The sequence below is a fragment of the Phoxinus phoxinus genome, assembly GCF_949152265.1.
Source record: "Phoxinus phoxinus genome assembly, chromosome: 10".
NCBI lineage: Eukaryota > Metazoa > Chordata > Actinopteri > Cypriniformes > Leuciscidae > Phoxinus > Phoxinus phoxinus.
Window position 1 is genome coordinate 17,231,528 of NC_136885.1, and position 16,560 is coordinate 17,248,087.

A 16,560-nucleotide genomic window follows, 5' to 3' on the forward strand; every position below is an offset into this window, starting at 1 on the left:
TTTATTTTTAGTATTTTTGATGTCAGGCATTAATGAAGATTTATCCTTACGTAGATGAAGAAACATATGCATTTGTCCTTTTCAGCGAACCTGTTGATAACCATTTATCCATCTTTAAATCTGTTGTACCCTATAGACCACAATTGGCCACAAAAAAAAAAATAGTCTCAGGCCTGTGAATTTCAGTAACAGCCCTGACCCAGAATCATCCCTCTGTTCATTCCACACTAACAGATGGAGAGACCATCTGTAAATGATGATTTGGAGTTTCTGGAGACCGTTTTAGATCCTTTTAGCACTGTAGACCTGTTAATGATATGAATAAAGCCTTAAAATACCTTTAGAAGCCACAGTTGTGTTGGACTCTGATTTCAATTGCGACACGTTTATAACAGGTTTGATCATGTTGAATTTGCCAATTGAAGAATCACATTCACTCCCCACATGAACTAACAAACAGTGATGTTTACACAGCATTTCAAGGTAAATTTCCGCATAACGATCCACAATATGCATGATTTAATTTTACAGAGGTGAAAATACAGTTCATACACAAGAGGATTTATGCTCATCAGGTGGTAACTCAACCTCACAGTAAAAGCCCTGCACAATTAATTCCATATTGCAAATTATTTATTGTTTGCTGAATATTTGTTTGATTTTAGTTGTCTATGGACCTAATAATTACTACTGTTGAAATTTTATTGAAAAAAAGCTGAAAAAAATCAAATAAATATCTCTTTGGTCAAAAAAGGTTCCAGACACCTGCTTTATACAAATATACGAGATGCTGTATTTTCAGTTGTATAGCTGATTGTCTTATTTTGTTTACAAGTTACAGATCGAGTCTGGAGATGATGTGGGGTACTTATTTTGTGTGTGTGTGTGTGTGTGTGTGTGTGTGTGTGTGTGTGTGTGTGTGTGTGTGTGTGTGTGCGTGTGCGTGTGCGTGTGCGTGTGCGTGTGCGTGTGCGTGTGCGTGTGCGTGTGCGTGTGTGTGTGTGTGTGTGTCTTGAATGTGTTTTTCAAAGAAAAAACTATATACAGCAAGACCATTAGAAATTCTTGTTTGGGATTGAGGATTAATGGTGCATTTAAATGTATGTCTGCATGTCTTTGTAAGTACTTGACAAAAATTTGTGTTGGCATTCTGTTTGCATGTGCTTCTTAAAGCATAGCTTCAAGGCCCAGATTTACAGTGGACATCGAATGGTGACCGAACGAAGTCAGAACTGTTTATCATATAAAAATGACATAAATGTTCATTAAAATCAAGTATTAAAATGTATTCATGAAGTGCATTTGACAAACAATACTAAGTAACATGACTAAGTAGTAAAAAAACAGCAGAAGCTTACCATCTTAACATGTATGGAATTAACACTAGGTCAAATACTGTTTTAGTAGAAGCCATAGAGACAGAGGTTTTTTTTTTTTGTTGTTAAAAGGTCTTTGACGTCAACAATAGAAGATAAAGTACCGTTCATAAGTTTTTCATGTTTTTGATGGAAGTCTCTGCTCACCAAGGCTACATTTATTTGATCAAAACTTCAGTAAAAACAGTAAAATTGTGAAATACATTATTTAAAATAAATAAATAAATATATTTTTATTCACAGGAATAATGTAATTTATTCATTTGAAGCTGAATTTTCAGCATTATTACTCCAGTCTTCAGTGTCACATGATCCTTCAGAAATCATTCTAATATGATGATTTGGTGCCCAATATCCATCCATCCATCTTCTTCCGCTTATCCGGGGCCGGGTCGCGGGGGCAGCAGTCTAAGCAGAGATGCCCAGACTTCCCTTTCCCTAGCCACTTCTTCTAGCTCTTCCGGGGGGACACCGAGGCGTTCCCAGGCCAGCCGAGAGACATAGTCTCTCCAGCGTGTCCTAGGTCTTCCCCGGGGTCTCCTCCCCGTGGGACGTGCCCGGAACACCTTCCCAGGAAGGCGTCCAGGAGGCATCCGAAACAGATGCCCGAGCCACCTCAGCTGACCCCTCTCGATGTGGAGGAGCAGCGGCTCTACTCTGAGCTCCTCCCGAGTGACCGAGCTCCTCACCCTATCTCTAAGGGATCGCCCAGCCACCCTGCGGAGAAAGCTCATTTCGGCCGCCTGTATCCGGGATCTTGTCCTTTCGGTCATGACCCAAAGCTCATGACCATAGGTGAGAGTAGGAACGTAGATTGACCGGTAAATCGAGAGCTTCGCCTTGCGGCTCAGCTCTTTCTTCACCACGACAGACCGGTACATCGTCCGCATTACTGTGGAAGCTGCACCGATCCGTCTGTCAATCTCCCGTTCCATCCTTCCCTCACTCGTGAACAAGACCCCAAGATACTTGAACTCCTCCACTTGAGGCAGGAACTCTCCACCAACCTGAAGTAGGCAAGCCACCTTTTTCCGACTGAGGACCATGGCCTCGGATTTGGAGGTGCTGATTTTCATCCCAGCCGCTTCACACTCGGCTGCAAACCGTCCCAGTGCATGCTGAAGGTCCTGGTCTGATGGGGCCAACACGACAACATCATCCGCAAAAAGCAGAGACGAAATCGTGTTGTTCCCAAACCAGACACCCTCCGGCCCCTGGCTGCGCCTAGAAATTCTGTCCATAAAAATTATGAACAGAACCGGCGACAAAGGGCAGCCCTGCCGGAGTCCAACATGCACCGGGAAGAAGTCTGACTTACTGCCGGCAATGCGAACCAAGCTCCTGCTTCGGTCGTACAGGGACCGGACAGCCCTTAGCAAAGGACCCCGGACCCCATACTCCCGGAGCACCCTCCACAGGCCGCCACGAGGGACACAGTCGAATGCCTTCTCCAAATCCACAAAGCACATGTGGATTGGTTGGGCAAACTCCCATGAACCCTCCAGCACCCTGTAGAGGGTATAGAGCTGGTCCAGTGTTCCACGGCCCGGACGAAAACCGCACTGTTCCTCCTGGATCCGAGGTTCTACTATCGGCCGTATTCTCCTCTCCAGTACCCTGGCATAGACTTTCCCAGGGAGGCTGAGAAGTGTGATCCCCCTATAGTTGGAACACACCCTCCGGTCCCCCTTTTTAAAAAGAGGGACCACCACCCCGGTCTGCCATCCCAGAGGCACTGTCCCCGACCGCCACGCGATGCTGCAGAGGCGTGTCAGCCAAGACAGCCCCGCAACATCCAGAGACTTGAGGTACTCAGGGCGGATCTCATCCACCCCCGGTGCCTTGCCACCGAGGAGTTTTTTGACTACCCCGGTGACTTCAGCTTGGGTGATGGACGAGTCCACCTCTGAGACCTCAGCCTCTGCTTCCTCCATGGAAGACGTGACGGCGGGATTGAGGAGATCCTCGAAGTATTCCTTCCACCGTCCGACAACATCCTCAGTTGAGGTCAACAGCTGCCCACCTCCACTGTAAACAGCGTTGGTAGGGCACTGCTTCCCTCTCCTGAGTCGCCGGACGGTTTGCCAGAATCTCTTCGTGGCCAGCCGATAGTCCTTTTCCATGGCCTCACCGAACTCCTCCCAGGCCCGAGTTTTTGCCTCCACAACCACCCGGGCTGCAGTTCGCTTGGCCAGCCGGTACCCGTCAGCTGCTTCAGGAGTCCCACAAGCCAACCAGGCCCGATAGGACTCCTTCTTCAGCTTGACGGCATCCTTTACTTCCGGTGTCCACCACCGGGTTCGGGGATTGCCGCCTCGACAGGCACCGGAGACCTTACGGCCACAGCTCCGAGCGGCCGCTTCGACAATGGAGGTGGAGAACATGGTCCACTCGGACTCAATATCTCCAGCCTCCCTCGGGATCCGGTCGAAGCTCCGCCGGAGGTGGGAGTTGAAGATCTCTCTGACAGGAGACTCGGCCAAACGTTCCCAGCAGACCCTTACAGTACGCTTGGGTCTGCCGAGTCTGTCCAGCTTCCTCTTCCGCCATCGGATCCAACTCACCACCAGGTGGTGATCAGTTGACAGCTCCGCCCCTCTCTTTACCCGAGTGTCCAAGACATACGGCCGCAGGTCAGATGAAACGACCACAAAGTCGATCATCGACCTACGGCCTAGGGTGTCCTGGTGCCACGTGTACTGATGGACACCCTTATGCTTGAACATGGTGTTCGTTATGGACAAACTGTAACTAGCACAGAAGTCCAATAACTGAACACCGCTCGGGTTCAGATCAGGGGGGCCGTTCATCCCAATCACGCCCCTCCAGGTAACACTGTCGTTGCCCACGTGGGCGTTGAAGTCCCCCAGTAGAACGACGGAGTCTCCAGTCGGAGCACTTTCCAGCACCCCTCCCAGAGACTCCAAGAAGGCCGGGTACTCTGCACTGCCGTTTGGCCCGTAGGCACACACGACAGTGAGAGACCTATCCCCAACCCGTAGGCTCAGGGAAACGACCCTCTCATTCACCGGGGTAAACTCCAACACATGGCGGCTGAGTTGGGGGGCTATGAGCAAACCCACACCAGCCCGCCGCCTCTCACCATGGGCAACTCCAGAGTGGTGAAGAGTCCATCCTCTCTCAAGGAGTGTGGTTCCAGAGCCTAAGCCGTGCGTAGAGGTGATTCCAACTATCTCTAGTTGGAACCTCTCAACCTCACGCACAATCTCAGGCTCCTTCCCCGCCAGCGAGGTGACGTTCCACGTCCCTAGAGCTAGTTTCCGTGTCCAGGGATCGGGTTGTCGAGGCCCCCGCCTTCGACTGCCGCCCGATCCTCTATGCACCGGCCCCTTACGGCCCCTCCTGCAGGTGGTGAGCCCACGGGAAGGCGGCCCCACGTCGCTCCTTCGGGCTGAGCCCGGCCGGACCCCGTGGGGGTAGGCCCGGCCACCAGGCGCTCGCATACGAGCCCCAACCCCGGGCCTGGCTCCAGGGTGGGGCCCCGGCTGCGCCATACCGGGCGACGTCACGGTCCTCGATTTAATTTTCTTCATAAAGGGCTTTTTGAACTACTCTTAGTCTGACCCGTCGCCTAGGACCTGTTTGCCTTGGGAGACCCTACCAGGGGCATATAGCCCCGGACAACATAGCTCCTAGGGTCATTCGGGTACTCAAACCCCTCCACCACGTTAAGGTGGCAGTTCAAGGAGGGGTATGATGATTAAATGATGATTTGGTGCCCAATATATTTTTTTAATTATTATCAATGTTAAAAACAGTTGTTCTGCTTAATATTTTTGTTAATATTTTTGTTTTAATATTTGTTAAAAACCATGATAAATTTTTTGCAAAATCTTACTGGCCCAAAACTTTTAAACAGTATTGGAAGCATTTTTTCCCCTTGCTTTTAAAGGTAAGGTTTATTTTGCTATCCTAACTATGCACAATTATATGGAGAGTTCCATTTCATTATTTTCATTCAGCATTGTTTTTCCCCGGCTGTCCCTGATTAAATATCTTTATGTAGCCTGGGTTTCCCCAGACTGCCTTTGCGCAGCGCGATTTTATTCTCGCTGAAAGGCAGTCTGGAAACCATGGACCTGATTTTCGCCTCGTTTAGGGAACCAATCACAGAACGGGGAGGGAGCAGCAAGACGATGACGACATCTTTGCGACACAACTAAGCAGTTTGTTTATATCTATGGAGTCAACATGGCAGCAGACGCGAAGCTACCTTTTGATGCAGCTATTTTTTGCAGATATTGTTCTAAGTAGTTTAGATCGCAATTTTATTTAGAAAAAAGAGCAGCGTTTGGCGTTAAACCATTTCTCTACATACGTCATCTGGTATAATGGAAACGATTGGCTATGAGCTACGTACAGGCGCATTTGATAGACATTCTTAGCACCCAATAAACGGCGCCGGCGCATTCGTAAACCACGCCTCAAATACGAGAAAATGCACATGTGGTTCCCAGACCCAAGTCTCAACGAGAATTGGGTCTGGCGTTAGCCAGGCTAATCTTTATGAACAACATCATGACAATTGTAACGCTAAATGAGATTCCTTGTGGCTGTCCTCTCACTTGACACTAATCGACTGACTAATTACAAACACCAAACTTAGTCATTTAAAATAATCTGCTACATTCATTACATTTGTTTGAAAGGATGCATGAAATGCCTGAGAGCAATGTACTGGATGCTGCTTATCCGCTAAGTGGTCAAGAGTCACTAAAACTATTAACATGTCGCATCAGCATGAATTTCAACTGCTTTAGGGAAGATTGCATTCAGGAAAAATATAGACTTTAAAAAAAAAAGTACCTCACAAAGAATCCAAAATAATTTGCATAGTTAATTAACATAAAACCGTTATGATAGTGATTATTTTTAAAGTCACCATGAAATCAAAATTGATGAATCTTTTTTTTTTATGGAATAATGCAGTATTTATCATACTAATTTTATCCGTGCACATCATTTAAAAAAAAAAAAAAGTGTACGGGTGTACGTCGCAATAGGGAAAATAAATCGCAGCTTCTGTTTCACGCTGTCCAAGTACTAATGTTAAATATTAAGGTATGCATAATCCTTTAAAAGCACGACATTTCTAAACACACTGTTATAAAGTGCCCTCTTTTCATGTTCACTGTGTACTAAAGAAAAAAACTACAGTAAATCTCCCAAATCCCTGCCCTGCACGCTCCAAGCCATCACTGTCTTCAGGAGGAAGAGAAGCGATGGATAAGAACCAAACAGAGAGAGAGAGAGAGAGACAGACAGGAGGGAAATGATAGATTGGCAGAGAGATTTGTGGGGTCCCCATCTGTGAACATAATCTAAAAAAAATCTGTTTACGCACAAGCGGGAGAGAGAGAGAGAGAGATGGAGGGGTGGATTTAGTGTAAGCCACAGAATAATATCAGTTTCGTGGTTTTAAGGGCAGAAAGAGGAGGAGGGGAGAGGCAGAATTAAAAACACTCTCATCCTCAGTACTGTATATGTGCCAGCTGTGTGTGCCAGCTGTGTGTGTGTGTGTGTGTGTGTGTGTGTGTGTGTGTGTGTGTGTGTGTGTGTGTGTGTGTGTGTGTGTGTGTGTGTGTGTGTGTGTGTGTGTGTGTGTGTGTGTGTGTGTGTGTGTGTGTGTGAGGCTTAGGCCTTCTGTGAATGTGTTTTATATGACTGCGCTTGTTTTGTGTTTGCTCAGTTTTGTTTGTTCAATTTAAGACTTTAGGTTCTTTACACGAGGGTTTGACCCATTTCACGCTGCCCCAGAGGAGCCAGAGCTCAGCCGCCCCTCATCTGGAAAATATGTGCTATTAAATAAACATGTACTATTTCAGAAATAATTCATTTGTAAATGGTACAATTGATTCCAGATAAGAATTCACTCGCTTCTTTTATTCCTCTTTTCACTCTATCTCTCTCCCTCTCTCTGTTGGTGATAAACAGTTCATTAGATGAATGTCAGGGCAAGCATGAGATGATGGGAAAGGACAGCTTAGATGCCCAATTCCTGTCATATCAACCTTTGCTGTATTAGGAATTTTGACATAAGTTATCCCTGTGGCTCATTTTTCATATAGGAATTTGACAGATGCATTCCAGTGTCATGCACATTTTAGCAACGCATTCCTTGTATTTTCCTGCTGGCACAAAGCTAAGTCTGAGACCACTGGTAAAATGCTTATTTTATTTATTTAAAGGGCCCCTATTATGCTATTTTAAAGGTTCCTAATTTTGTTTTGGAGGTCTCCTAAAATAGGTTTCACTGCACCCAAGGTCGAAAAACACTTTACTTTTCTCATAATATACATTGCACATCACCTAATTTCTCAAAGAGTCAGAAAACGATTCTTTTGAAGATTCGGTCTCTCTAAACCCATCCTTATACCGTCAGCCTACTCTGCTCTGATTGGTCAGATGGCCCAGTCTGTTGTGATTGGTCAATTGCTTACAGCGCTGTTGGAAATGAATCACCTATTACCAAATCTGAATTTCAGTTCCGTAGGCTTCCTCAGCGCTTGATATAGAGTGATACAAACGATGGTGTCGGTTTTTCCATATCAATTCCAACACGAGTCCTCATCCTTTGGAAGTGCATGCAAAGTGGATTTGCAATGCTGAAAACAATGTCTTCTCGACATGTCGACAACACAAACCAAACTCTTCCAAGATTTCTTTTATGAGACAATAACTTTATTTGCTTTTCAAAGATCACTTTGATCTTTAAAACATTTTACATTGACAAACAGTTATATTACACACTGCATGAAAGGTAATATTCGGAAAAGTATAATGGGGCACTTTAAAAAAAACGCATTTACCGGTATCAATGTATGTTTTCAGTGTTAATCAGTTTTGGTCCTAACCAGCCGTGATAGGGAATTAGAAACGGTTTCTGTAATGTCGTGGCCAGAACTAGAAAAAACTGTCTCAGGTACTGATCATGTCCTTTATTTAATGGTAAAAAAGGGTTTAATGTGTGTTTAAATATCAATTTGCATGACCTTTATTTCAATACTAAAATGACAATGGTCCCTTTTTACAGACGGTGATGACTTGGTAATAGCAAAGTTTTTCATATTTTCATGTTTAAAAAAATTAATATTTATAACACTAATTATATTTACATTAAATGACACAAAACTAGTTAAAGTTGTCATGAAACTGAAGTTGCGATTCCTATTGAAATTCTTTCTTATATAGGACGGGACTTGATTTTGTCCATTGGAAATTGATTGGATCGTTGGACGGTTGTGGTTTGCTATTGCTCGTGATCTCATGTGAGTGACAGGTTGTCCCACGGTGGACATGTCTTCAGAGAAGAGAAGAGATGTCGCTGCAAGAGGGAGGTTGAATGTAAAAAAAGAATGATGGGCACGGATAAATAATTTATAATACAGTTTTTTTCCAATTGCTAACACACAATTTTGCAAACTAGGTTGGCTTTATCAAAATACTTAACACAATTCACAAAACCACACACCTAAACTGCAAAATACCTCATATATAGCCTGCAAAATGAAGCACTGCAACCAAAACTATAGCATTATCAAAATCAAACTTTTGCAAGAATTGGCACACACTTCATTCATATTACCAGATTTTTGTCTAACCAAACTACACACTGTTGGGCATAATGAAAAGCACTCTCATCTGTCATCTCAACAGTGCAACATATGCACAGCAGATATATTTACATTGGACTGAACAAAAATATGCTCACAAAAACTTACATCCTGATTGAAGTGTTAACAGTTACCCATTGAGGTGTTTGGCCAGGTGGCACATGTATTGGCCCATGTAGTGGCTCATGTATAGTGTCATTTTGAATGGCAGTGTTTTGAAATGGCAAACATGTGACTTTATGTCAGACTGTTGTGTCTGGCAAAATGTGTGTAAAGCAGAAGGTTTTGCTCTCTGTGTGTCAGTTTAAATAATTGTGCTGTGCATGTCATTTTAGTGTGTTAGCAATTGGAAAAAACTGTAGTTAAATCATCTAATAAACTCTGTCGCTGACTGTTCATCTGTTTCTCTCTCTCTACTCCTCTGTCCTTTCCTGACTCTCAGTTATGCTGCTGGACACTACGGAGTCCACCACTGAGCTAGGCTGGACAACGTATCCTGACACTGGGGTAAGATTCATGCATTAGTTTAGAAACTGCAATTTATGTTTATCTGAAACAGACGGATCACACTTTAGAATATTCTGAGGTGTGTGTGTGTGTGCGTGTGTGTGTGTGTGTGTGTGTGTGTGTGTGTGTGTGTGTGTGCGTGTGTGTGTGTGGCGTATTGATGCCCTCTTCCTTCATGTTTTTATTGTTTCTGTGGGCCTGTGAGTTTGTACTTCTTGTTTTATTCCCGCCTTTCTGAAAACACAGGATGAAGCATATTTCAACTTCCTTCCCTCAATTCCTTCATCCTCTTCTGTGTGTATTCGCTGTCAGCTCGACCGTGATATATTTGTGGCCCTGGGCAGCGCAGAGCCAGTGACCTACTGAGAAGCACTGAACTCAGTCCTCGACTTCCTGTCCCAGCTTCTCTTGCCAGACCTCAGTTTCTCTGTCTCTGTCTCTCTTTCTGTCTGTCACTTGGTCTGCATACATATCTTTGTTAATCTATCCATCTGTGCTTTCCTGATTTTTTTTTTCATCTTCTCATTCTCTCAAGCTGTCCACCTGATCCTTTTTTCTCCACGTTCAAGCTCATTTTATTCTTTCGTTCCCTTTTTAGTTCCCTAAACGAATGTTTTCATTCCTCCAGCAGTCCTTTCATGTTAAGTTTTTTGATGCTGTGTTTCTCTCCGTCTCCTCTTAGTCACTTGTCTGTTTGATTTATTTTCTTCATCCTCTGTCTCGCTCTTTCTCAGCGTGGCAGTTGTTCGCCGCCTTTTTGTGAGTCAGTGAGGGTGTGTGTGTGTCTGTGATTTCTGTATTGTGTATTTCTGGAGAGATTTGAGGTTTGTCTGGGATTTTCAGCTTAAATCACCTGAAGAAGCAGGAAAGGACAGGGTATTTCTCTGATATAATCTGTGTCATTTTACCAAAAAAGACATCTTTCATTTTTTTTCCACAGTGATTCCCATTTACATGCAATACTTCACCTAATATTGTATTTATTTTATATTTATTGCCATTTACATATTTTACAGTACAGCAAGTCCATATTAAAATGTGTGCATGTGTCTGTGTCTTTACAATATATATATAAATTTTTGTATTAATCTTTTGGGTGTTTTCAGGTTTAAAGTACATTTTGTTATAAATTACAATGTGGACTTGGATTTATGGACCACATTGTACTTAAAAAAAATGTAAATAGCAATGAATATAAAACAAATAGTATATATGTGTATGTGTGTGCACACACAAACACATGTATGCATATATATTATATAAACAAACTTTTATTTTAGAATCGGTTCATCATGATTACTCGATTTGACAGCACTATTTATTAAAATGTCATTAAAAAATTCAAAATGGAACTCAGACTTCTGGACCCCGTTATATATTTTCAGGTGAATGCAAATGTTGTGGTTGTGTGCAGTATTCATGCCTCAGGCTCATTTTTATTCTCTAACATTGTTCCTCCTCTCAGTGGGATGAGGTGAGCGTGTTAGATGACAAGGGGAGACTCATGCGTACCTTTGAAGTCTGCAATGTCAATCAGAACCCCCGTCTCCAAGACAACTGGCTGGCCACACCCTTCCTGTACCGCCAGTCAGCTCCACGGGTCTTTGTGACACTGCGTTTCTCGGTTCGTGACTGTGCCAGTCTACGCTCACCCTCCCCGACATGCAGGGAGACACTGACACTGTTCTACAAACAGGCTGACTCCCAGAGAGAGCTGGAGAGAACCTGGGCAGCTGAGGTGAGTGGCGAAGGATTATCTCACTTTCAAGGCCCGAACCTGCGAGTATAATGAGATTAAAGAAGGATTAAGAAATTTGTACTAAGCCTAATGGTACATGGGTCAGTGACAAAACACTCACAGGTCATTGACATAAAAACACAAAGTCAATTCATGTTGTAAAATCATGTTGTTTACAGCGGATGATGTGTCCAACCTGCACCACGGGGTGTTTAAAAAACCATGAAATATTATTATGATTAAATTTTATGGCTTGGAGATATCTTAAGGTCATGTCCGTAGCACAATTTAAGTCTTACTTTCCAATGATCTCCTTTCTGCAGGACAGTATAGCATCATAAAACGAACATGAGTGTGTTAGCCTGTTATCAAATGCTGGTTTGTTGGATACCTTGTCCTACACCCACACACAGACATCATATGAAGTATTTTGGCAGCATTCAGTCTTGCACCGTTCTGTTTTGTTTGACTGACTAAGATGTAGACTACTTGGAACATTTGTTATGATGGAGCCTGAGGAATTTTTTTTTTTTAAAGAAAATAAGACCCTTGTGCTCTTTGAATGACTGTATATTGTATGAACTACACTTCCCCAGATGAATCACTCAGAAGAAAAGAAGAACACTAAACTACAGAATACATATCCCTGCAGGCTACATTAATATGATATTAATGTAAAACATTAAAGCTAGAATGGTATCTTTCATTGCTTAAGTAGAATCAAATACTATTACTATTTTTACTATTACTAATACTATTTTTTTTAACATTGTTTAATTAGTAATGTGTATATCAACATCTTTTGACCGTATACCTTTAGACATTTCTAAGCAGGGTGCCTTCAAGAGATATATAAATTCTACAAGTGCAATTACCAGGTCATGTTTGTTATTAGAGGAAAACACACAGTGTGGTTTTAAGACACCATTATGTGGAGTCTCAGCAATATGTGTGGTTTATCACTCCTCGGGGGAGAAGATGATGCTCAAAACAGTAAATAAAAGTTGTAGTTATTCCTGTGGGAGTGTAATGTGGTCTATCGTTGTGTAAATCAAATACTTTTCTTCTAGTTTTGCTGGTCTCGCAACATCTCAGTTACATAAAGCTCTTGTCATCTCTTCTTTTTTGCCTTCTCGTAGTTAATCTTTTAAATGCAATGCTGGCGCACTAAAAATATCTCCTTGAAGGAATAGTTCATCCCAAAACTGAAGCTCTGTCATTATTTAGTCACCCTCATGTTGCTCCAAACCCATATACTGCTATTTATTCTGTGGAAGGCCAGAGTTCCCAGGTTTTAGGGGTATATCTGATGGCATTTTGTTTTGAAGATTTCACTAGAATGGATCGCAGACACGGCAGCTGTGGGAAAGCAATAGATTGCCGCGTCTGTCCAAGATTGCGATGTTGGCTTCCACCACTGTTAGCAGCTGCAATATAAACACTCAGCAAGACATTAAAAATAACACATTCCATTGCCGGATCGACACTCATTAACACAGACTAACAATGAAAAAAACTGTTCAACGTTTGGAGCTGCTTAAGCTGTATTAAATGCATCCCTCCCTATTTCAAAAAGCAAAGTGATCAGGACAGGCCCCATCCACCCATAAATAAGACCTTTAATATACTATATACTTCTATACAGCTATACGTTATATATATATATATATATATATATATATATATATATATATATATATATATATATATATATATATATATATACTATAAACAACTGCTTCTATGAACTGTCACTGTAGAGTAGAGGAGTGTGCACATTCTTCAAAATGTCTCCTTTCTACATTCAGTGTGGGGTAAAGTCACAGCTTGATTAAATAATGATAGAATTTTAATTTTGGTGATTTATCCCTGTAAACATGACTGACATATTAATAATTAGTTTGATAGCTCTCTCTCTCTCTCTCCTACACCGTTCCAGCCTTCCAGTGGGGAGACGAGAGAGGGCTGGGTGAAGATCGACACCATCGCAGCAGACAAGAGTTTCAGCCGTGTGGAGCCAAGCCTGCCTCACCAGTACAAACCTGAAACCGCACGACGCATCAACGTCAAAACCCGCAGCTTCGCTCCTCTCACACGCAAAGGGTACGACGACCTTTTTTGCCTTGCCCCCATCTCCCTAAAACCCTTGATGAATGATGGTCACTGTGTGCAGATGAAATGAGGATCCCTCTGAATGTGGTCACTCAGGATCAGGCAATTCTGCTGAGTAAATATCAGCCACAGTGTTAATATTTGCCATGATATGGTTTGAATATGAAAACAAACAACAGTTATTAGTCTGTCTGGTCTCAATGGATGTTTTGCTGGCTGTTAGGCTTGTCGTCTGTCTCTTTTCATCACCCTTTCTCTTTTTTCTCTCTTTTTTTTTAGGTTTGTGTTAGCAATAGTAGACAGTGGAGCATGTGTGTCACTCATGGGTGTTTCCGTATTTTATCGTCGCTGTCCAGCAACCAGTCGTTTCCTGGCTTTCTACCCAGCCACGCCCTCAGGGGCGGAGCCAACGTCTCTTGTTCCGGTGACTGGGACTTGTGTGGCCCATAGCCAATCACAGGGTGGGACAGCACCAAGAATGCACTGTAACACAGAAGGCGAATGGCTGGTGCCTGTTGGAGGATGTACGTGTGATGCGGGATATGAGGCCAATCATAATGGCTCAGCCTGTTTAGGTGAGTCAACAAAGCATGGAGTCTAATGGTGGAGATTTTGATTCATCTCAGTGACTTTAATCTTTTGAATCCATTTTCCAAAAATGATTTGTTTAGATTTGTTTACTGATTCATTGTGATGGGATATGAGCCCAATCATAATGGCTTAATTGGTCTTTTTAGGTGAGTCAACAAAACATGTAGTCTAATGGTGGAGATTTTGATCCATCTCAGTGACTCAAATCTTTCTAATTCCTTCACACAGAAAAAAAGATTTGTTCACTGATTTAGTCAGTGATGGATTATAAGCCCAATCATATAGGCTCTGCATGTTCAATTGAGTCAACAAAACATGTAGTCTAATGGTGGAGATCTCAGTGTCTCGAATCCTTTCAATCTATTCACCAAAAAGTTTTGTTCAGATTTATTCACTGATTCATCCTGTGACTGTTTCTACAGGTTACAGCAGTAAGTCATGGAAAATCTTTCTTTATATTTTATGAGTGAGTCATTGAATCATTTACTGAACTGATTGGATAAAAAAAAAATGTTGCATGTCTACAATACCACTAGAAGACTCTATATTATTATTATTAAAGAGTCTTTAAGCATTTTTCTTTAAGCACAGTTCCCCAACAAATTGCGAGTTTTCTAAAAAAATAAACAAAAAGGTGGAACCGGTGCAATGAATTGAACTGAAACATCCTAAGCCTTGGATCACTTGGAATCTTCTGAGGAGCTGATTTATTATTTAAAGTTTTTCCCCTTATGAATTTGTTAGATGCACCATTCTATATGCCTATAGGTATGTCTAAAGATGAAGTGGAACACACAAATCAGTGAATGGAACTGAACAAAAACAATTTGTTCATGTAAAAAATTTGTTCAAAAACACTGATTCATTCATGAACTGCTAATGTAGTCATATGGTTTCTGTACACTACACTGACATGAATGAAAATATTACCCAGCTGGATGTATTTTTAGATTTCCCAAGGAACTCTGGATACAGTGACCTGAAAATGTATTTGGACATTTAAGTCACATAGTCTTTTAGTTACAGTAATAAGAAAAAAATCAAACCACATGGCATTTGGAAACAGTGATGAATTAGCTTCAGTTAAAAAAAAAAAAAATTATGACTTAACTAATTGGTGTCAATTTTATTTTTAGTGGATGAAGTCAGTCATCTCAGGTTAACACTGGTCTCCTATCAGTGTTTTCACAGGTATAGCTTATCATATTTACTATGAGTATGATCCACTAACGTTTGACTACCAGAAAGTGTCCAAATACTTCTAACCACCAGCCCCCTTTCACTTACCTTATCATTTCATTGTGTGTGCATCATTGTTGTGTCAGTTATCTCTGAATCAGAACTCTGCGGGCTTCCTGTCATAGTAATTATGCACAAAATCTGATGGACAAAAAATTACGCACGGTGTATTCAGACAAGCGGGAAGGTGCCCATAAACACAGATCTAATTAAAAACACAAAAGACAAACGCTGCATGGCATGCAATGTGTTCTGTGGTTCCGAGTTACAAATTTGTCTCCACGAGTTAGCTAGCGAGGGGTTGTCCTCGTCTGGAAAAATATTCCAAAGTTAAATAATGATTCTTTAAGTGTAAATATTAGGAACGTGAAAATTCAAATACCTGAATTAATCTGAAAATTCAATACTTGATTAAATAATAATTGATCAAAAGTGACAGTAAATACTTTTACATTGTTACTAATCCTATTTCAAATAATAAAAAATCCTAATCAATTATTTTAGACATTTTATTCATCAAAGAATCCTGAAACAAAATTATCAAGGTTGCCACAAAACATATTCAACATTGCTAATAATGTTTCTTGAGCTTCAAATCAGCATATTAGAATTTCTGAATGATCATGTGACACTGAAGACTGGAGTAAGGATGCTGAAAATTCCGCTTTGCGTCACAGAAAAAATTACATTTCAAATATATTGAAATAGAAAACAATTATTTTAAATTGTAAATATATTTCACAATATTACTGTTTTTACTGTATTTTATCAAATAAATCCAGCCTAAAAAAAATCTTACCAACCCCAAATGTTTGAAGAGTAGTATAGATTTATAAATTAATATGATCAAATTACTCTTCTGGGGATATCATTTTTTTTAAATGGATGTCCCTAGGCAGTTAGTCTGTAGTATATATAATTAGGCTTTATATATAAACAATAAGTTTCTTTTTGGGTCAGGTTGTGTTTACCTGAAATCAATATAGTAGCGGCCAGTACTTGTGTGTGTATGTATGTATTTTTCTTGTGACTTTGTCAGCATAATTTGAAAGTTTTGTTTAAACTTCAGTATTGTCTTTTTCCTTTATTGTCTGTTGATTAGCTGATGGAAAAGAAGCAAATAGAGAATTTAAGAAATGTTTAAGACTAACTCATCTTTATCATCAACAAGTTCTTTCTTTCTGTCTATATGAGCAATTGAGGTCAGAGAGGAAGAGAGAGATGCAGTAGAAGTGGAAGAAAGTGGAGCTGAAAGGCACTCATTCACTGAAAGGGGTTAATTTCTGAGGGCGAGTAAATCAGACAAGAAGTTTTGAGATATCTTGAAGACGAAAGTAGAGTGGTGGGGAGACGGAGAGAGAGG

At 41.5% G+C, this 16,560-nt stretch overlaps 1 protein-coding gene across 2 annotated transcripts in view; it reads left to right on the forward strand.

Moving 5' to 3' along the window:
- ephb6 (eph receptor B6) overlaps positions 1 to 16,560 on the forward strand; it is a 58,640-nt gene that overhangs the window by 20,865 nt on the left and 21,215 nt on the right. For both annotated transcript variants that reach the window (XM_079625429.1, XM_079625428.1), the window contains 4 exons: positions 9,453 to 9,517; positions 10,983 to 11,255; positions 13,195 to 13,358; positions 13,647 to 13,942. In XM_079625429.1, coding sequence (XP_079481555.1) covers positions 9,455 to 9,517; positions 10,983 to 11,255; positions 13,195 to 13,358; positions 13,647 to 13,942 — 796 coding nt within the window. In that variant the 5' untranslated portion in view covers positions 9,453 to 9,454. The remainder of the gene's footprint in view (positions 1 to 9,452; positions 9,518 to 10,982; positions 11,256 to 13,194; positions 13,359 to 13,646; positions 13,943 to 16,560) is intronic.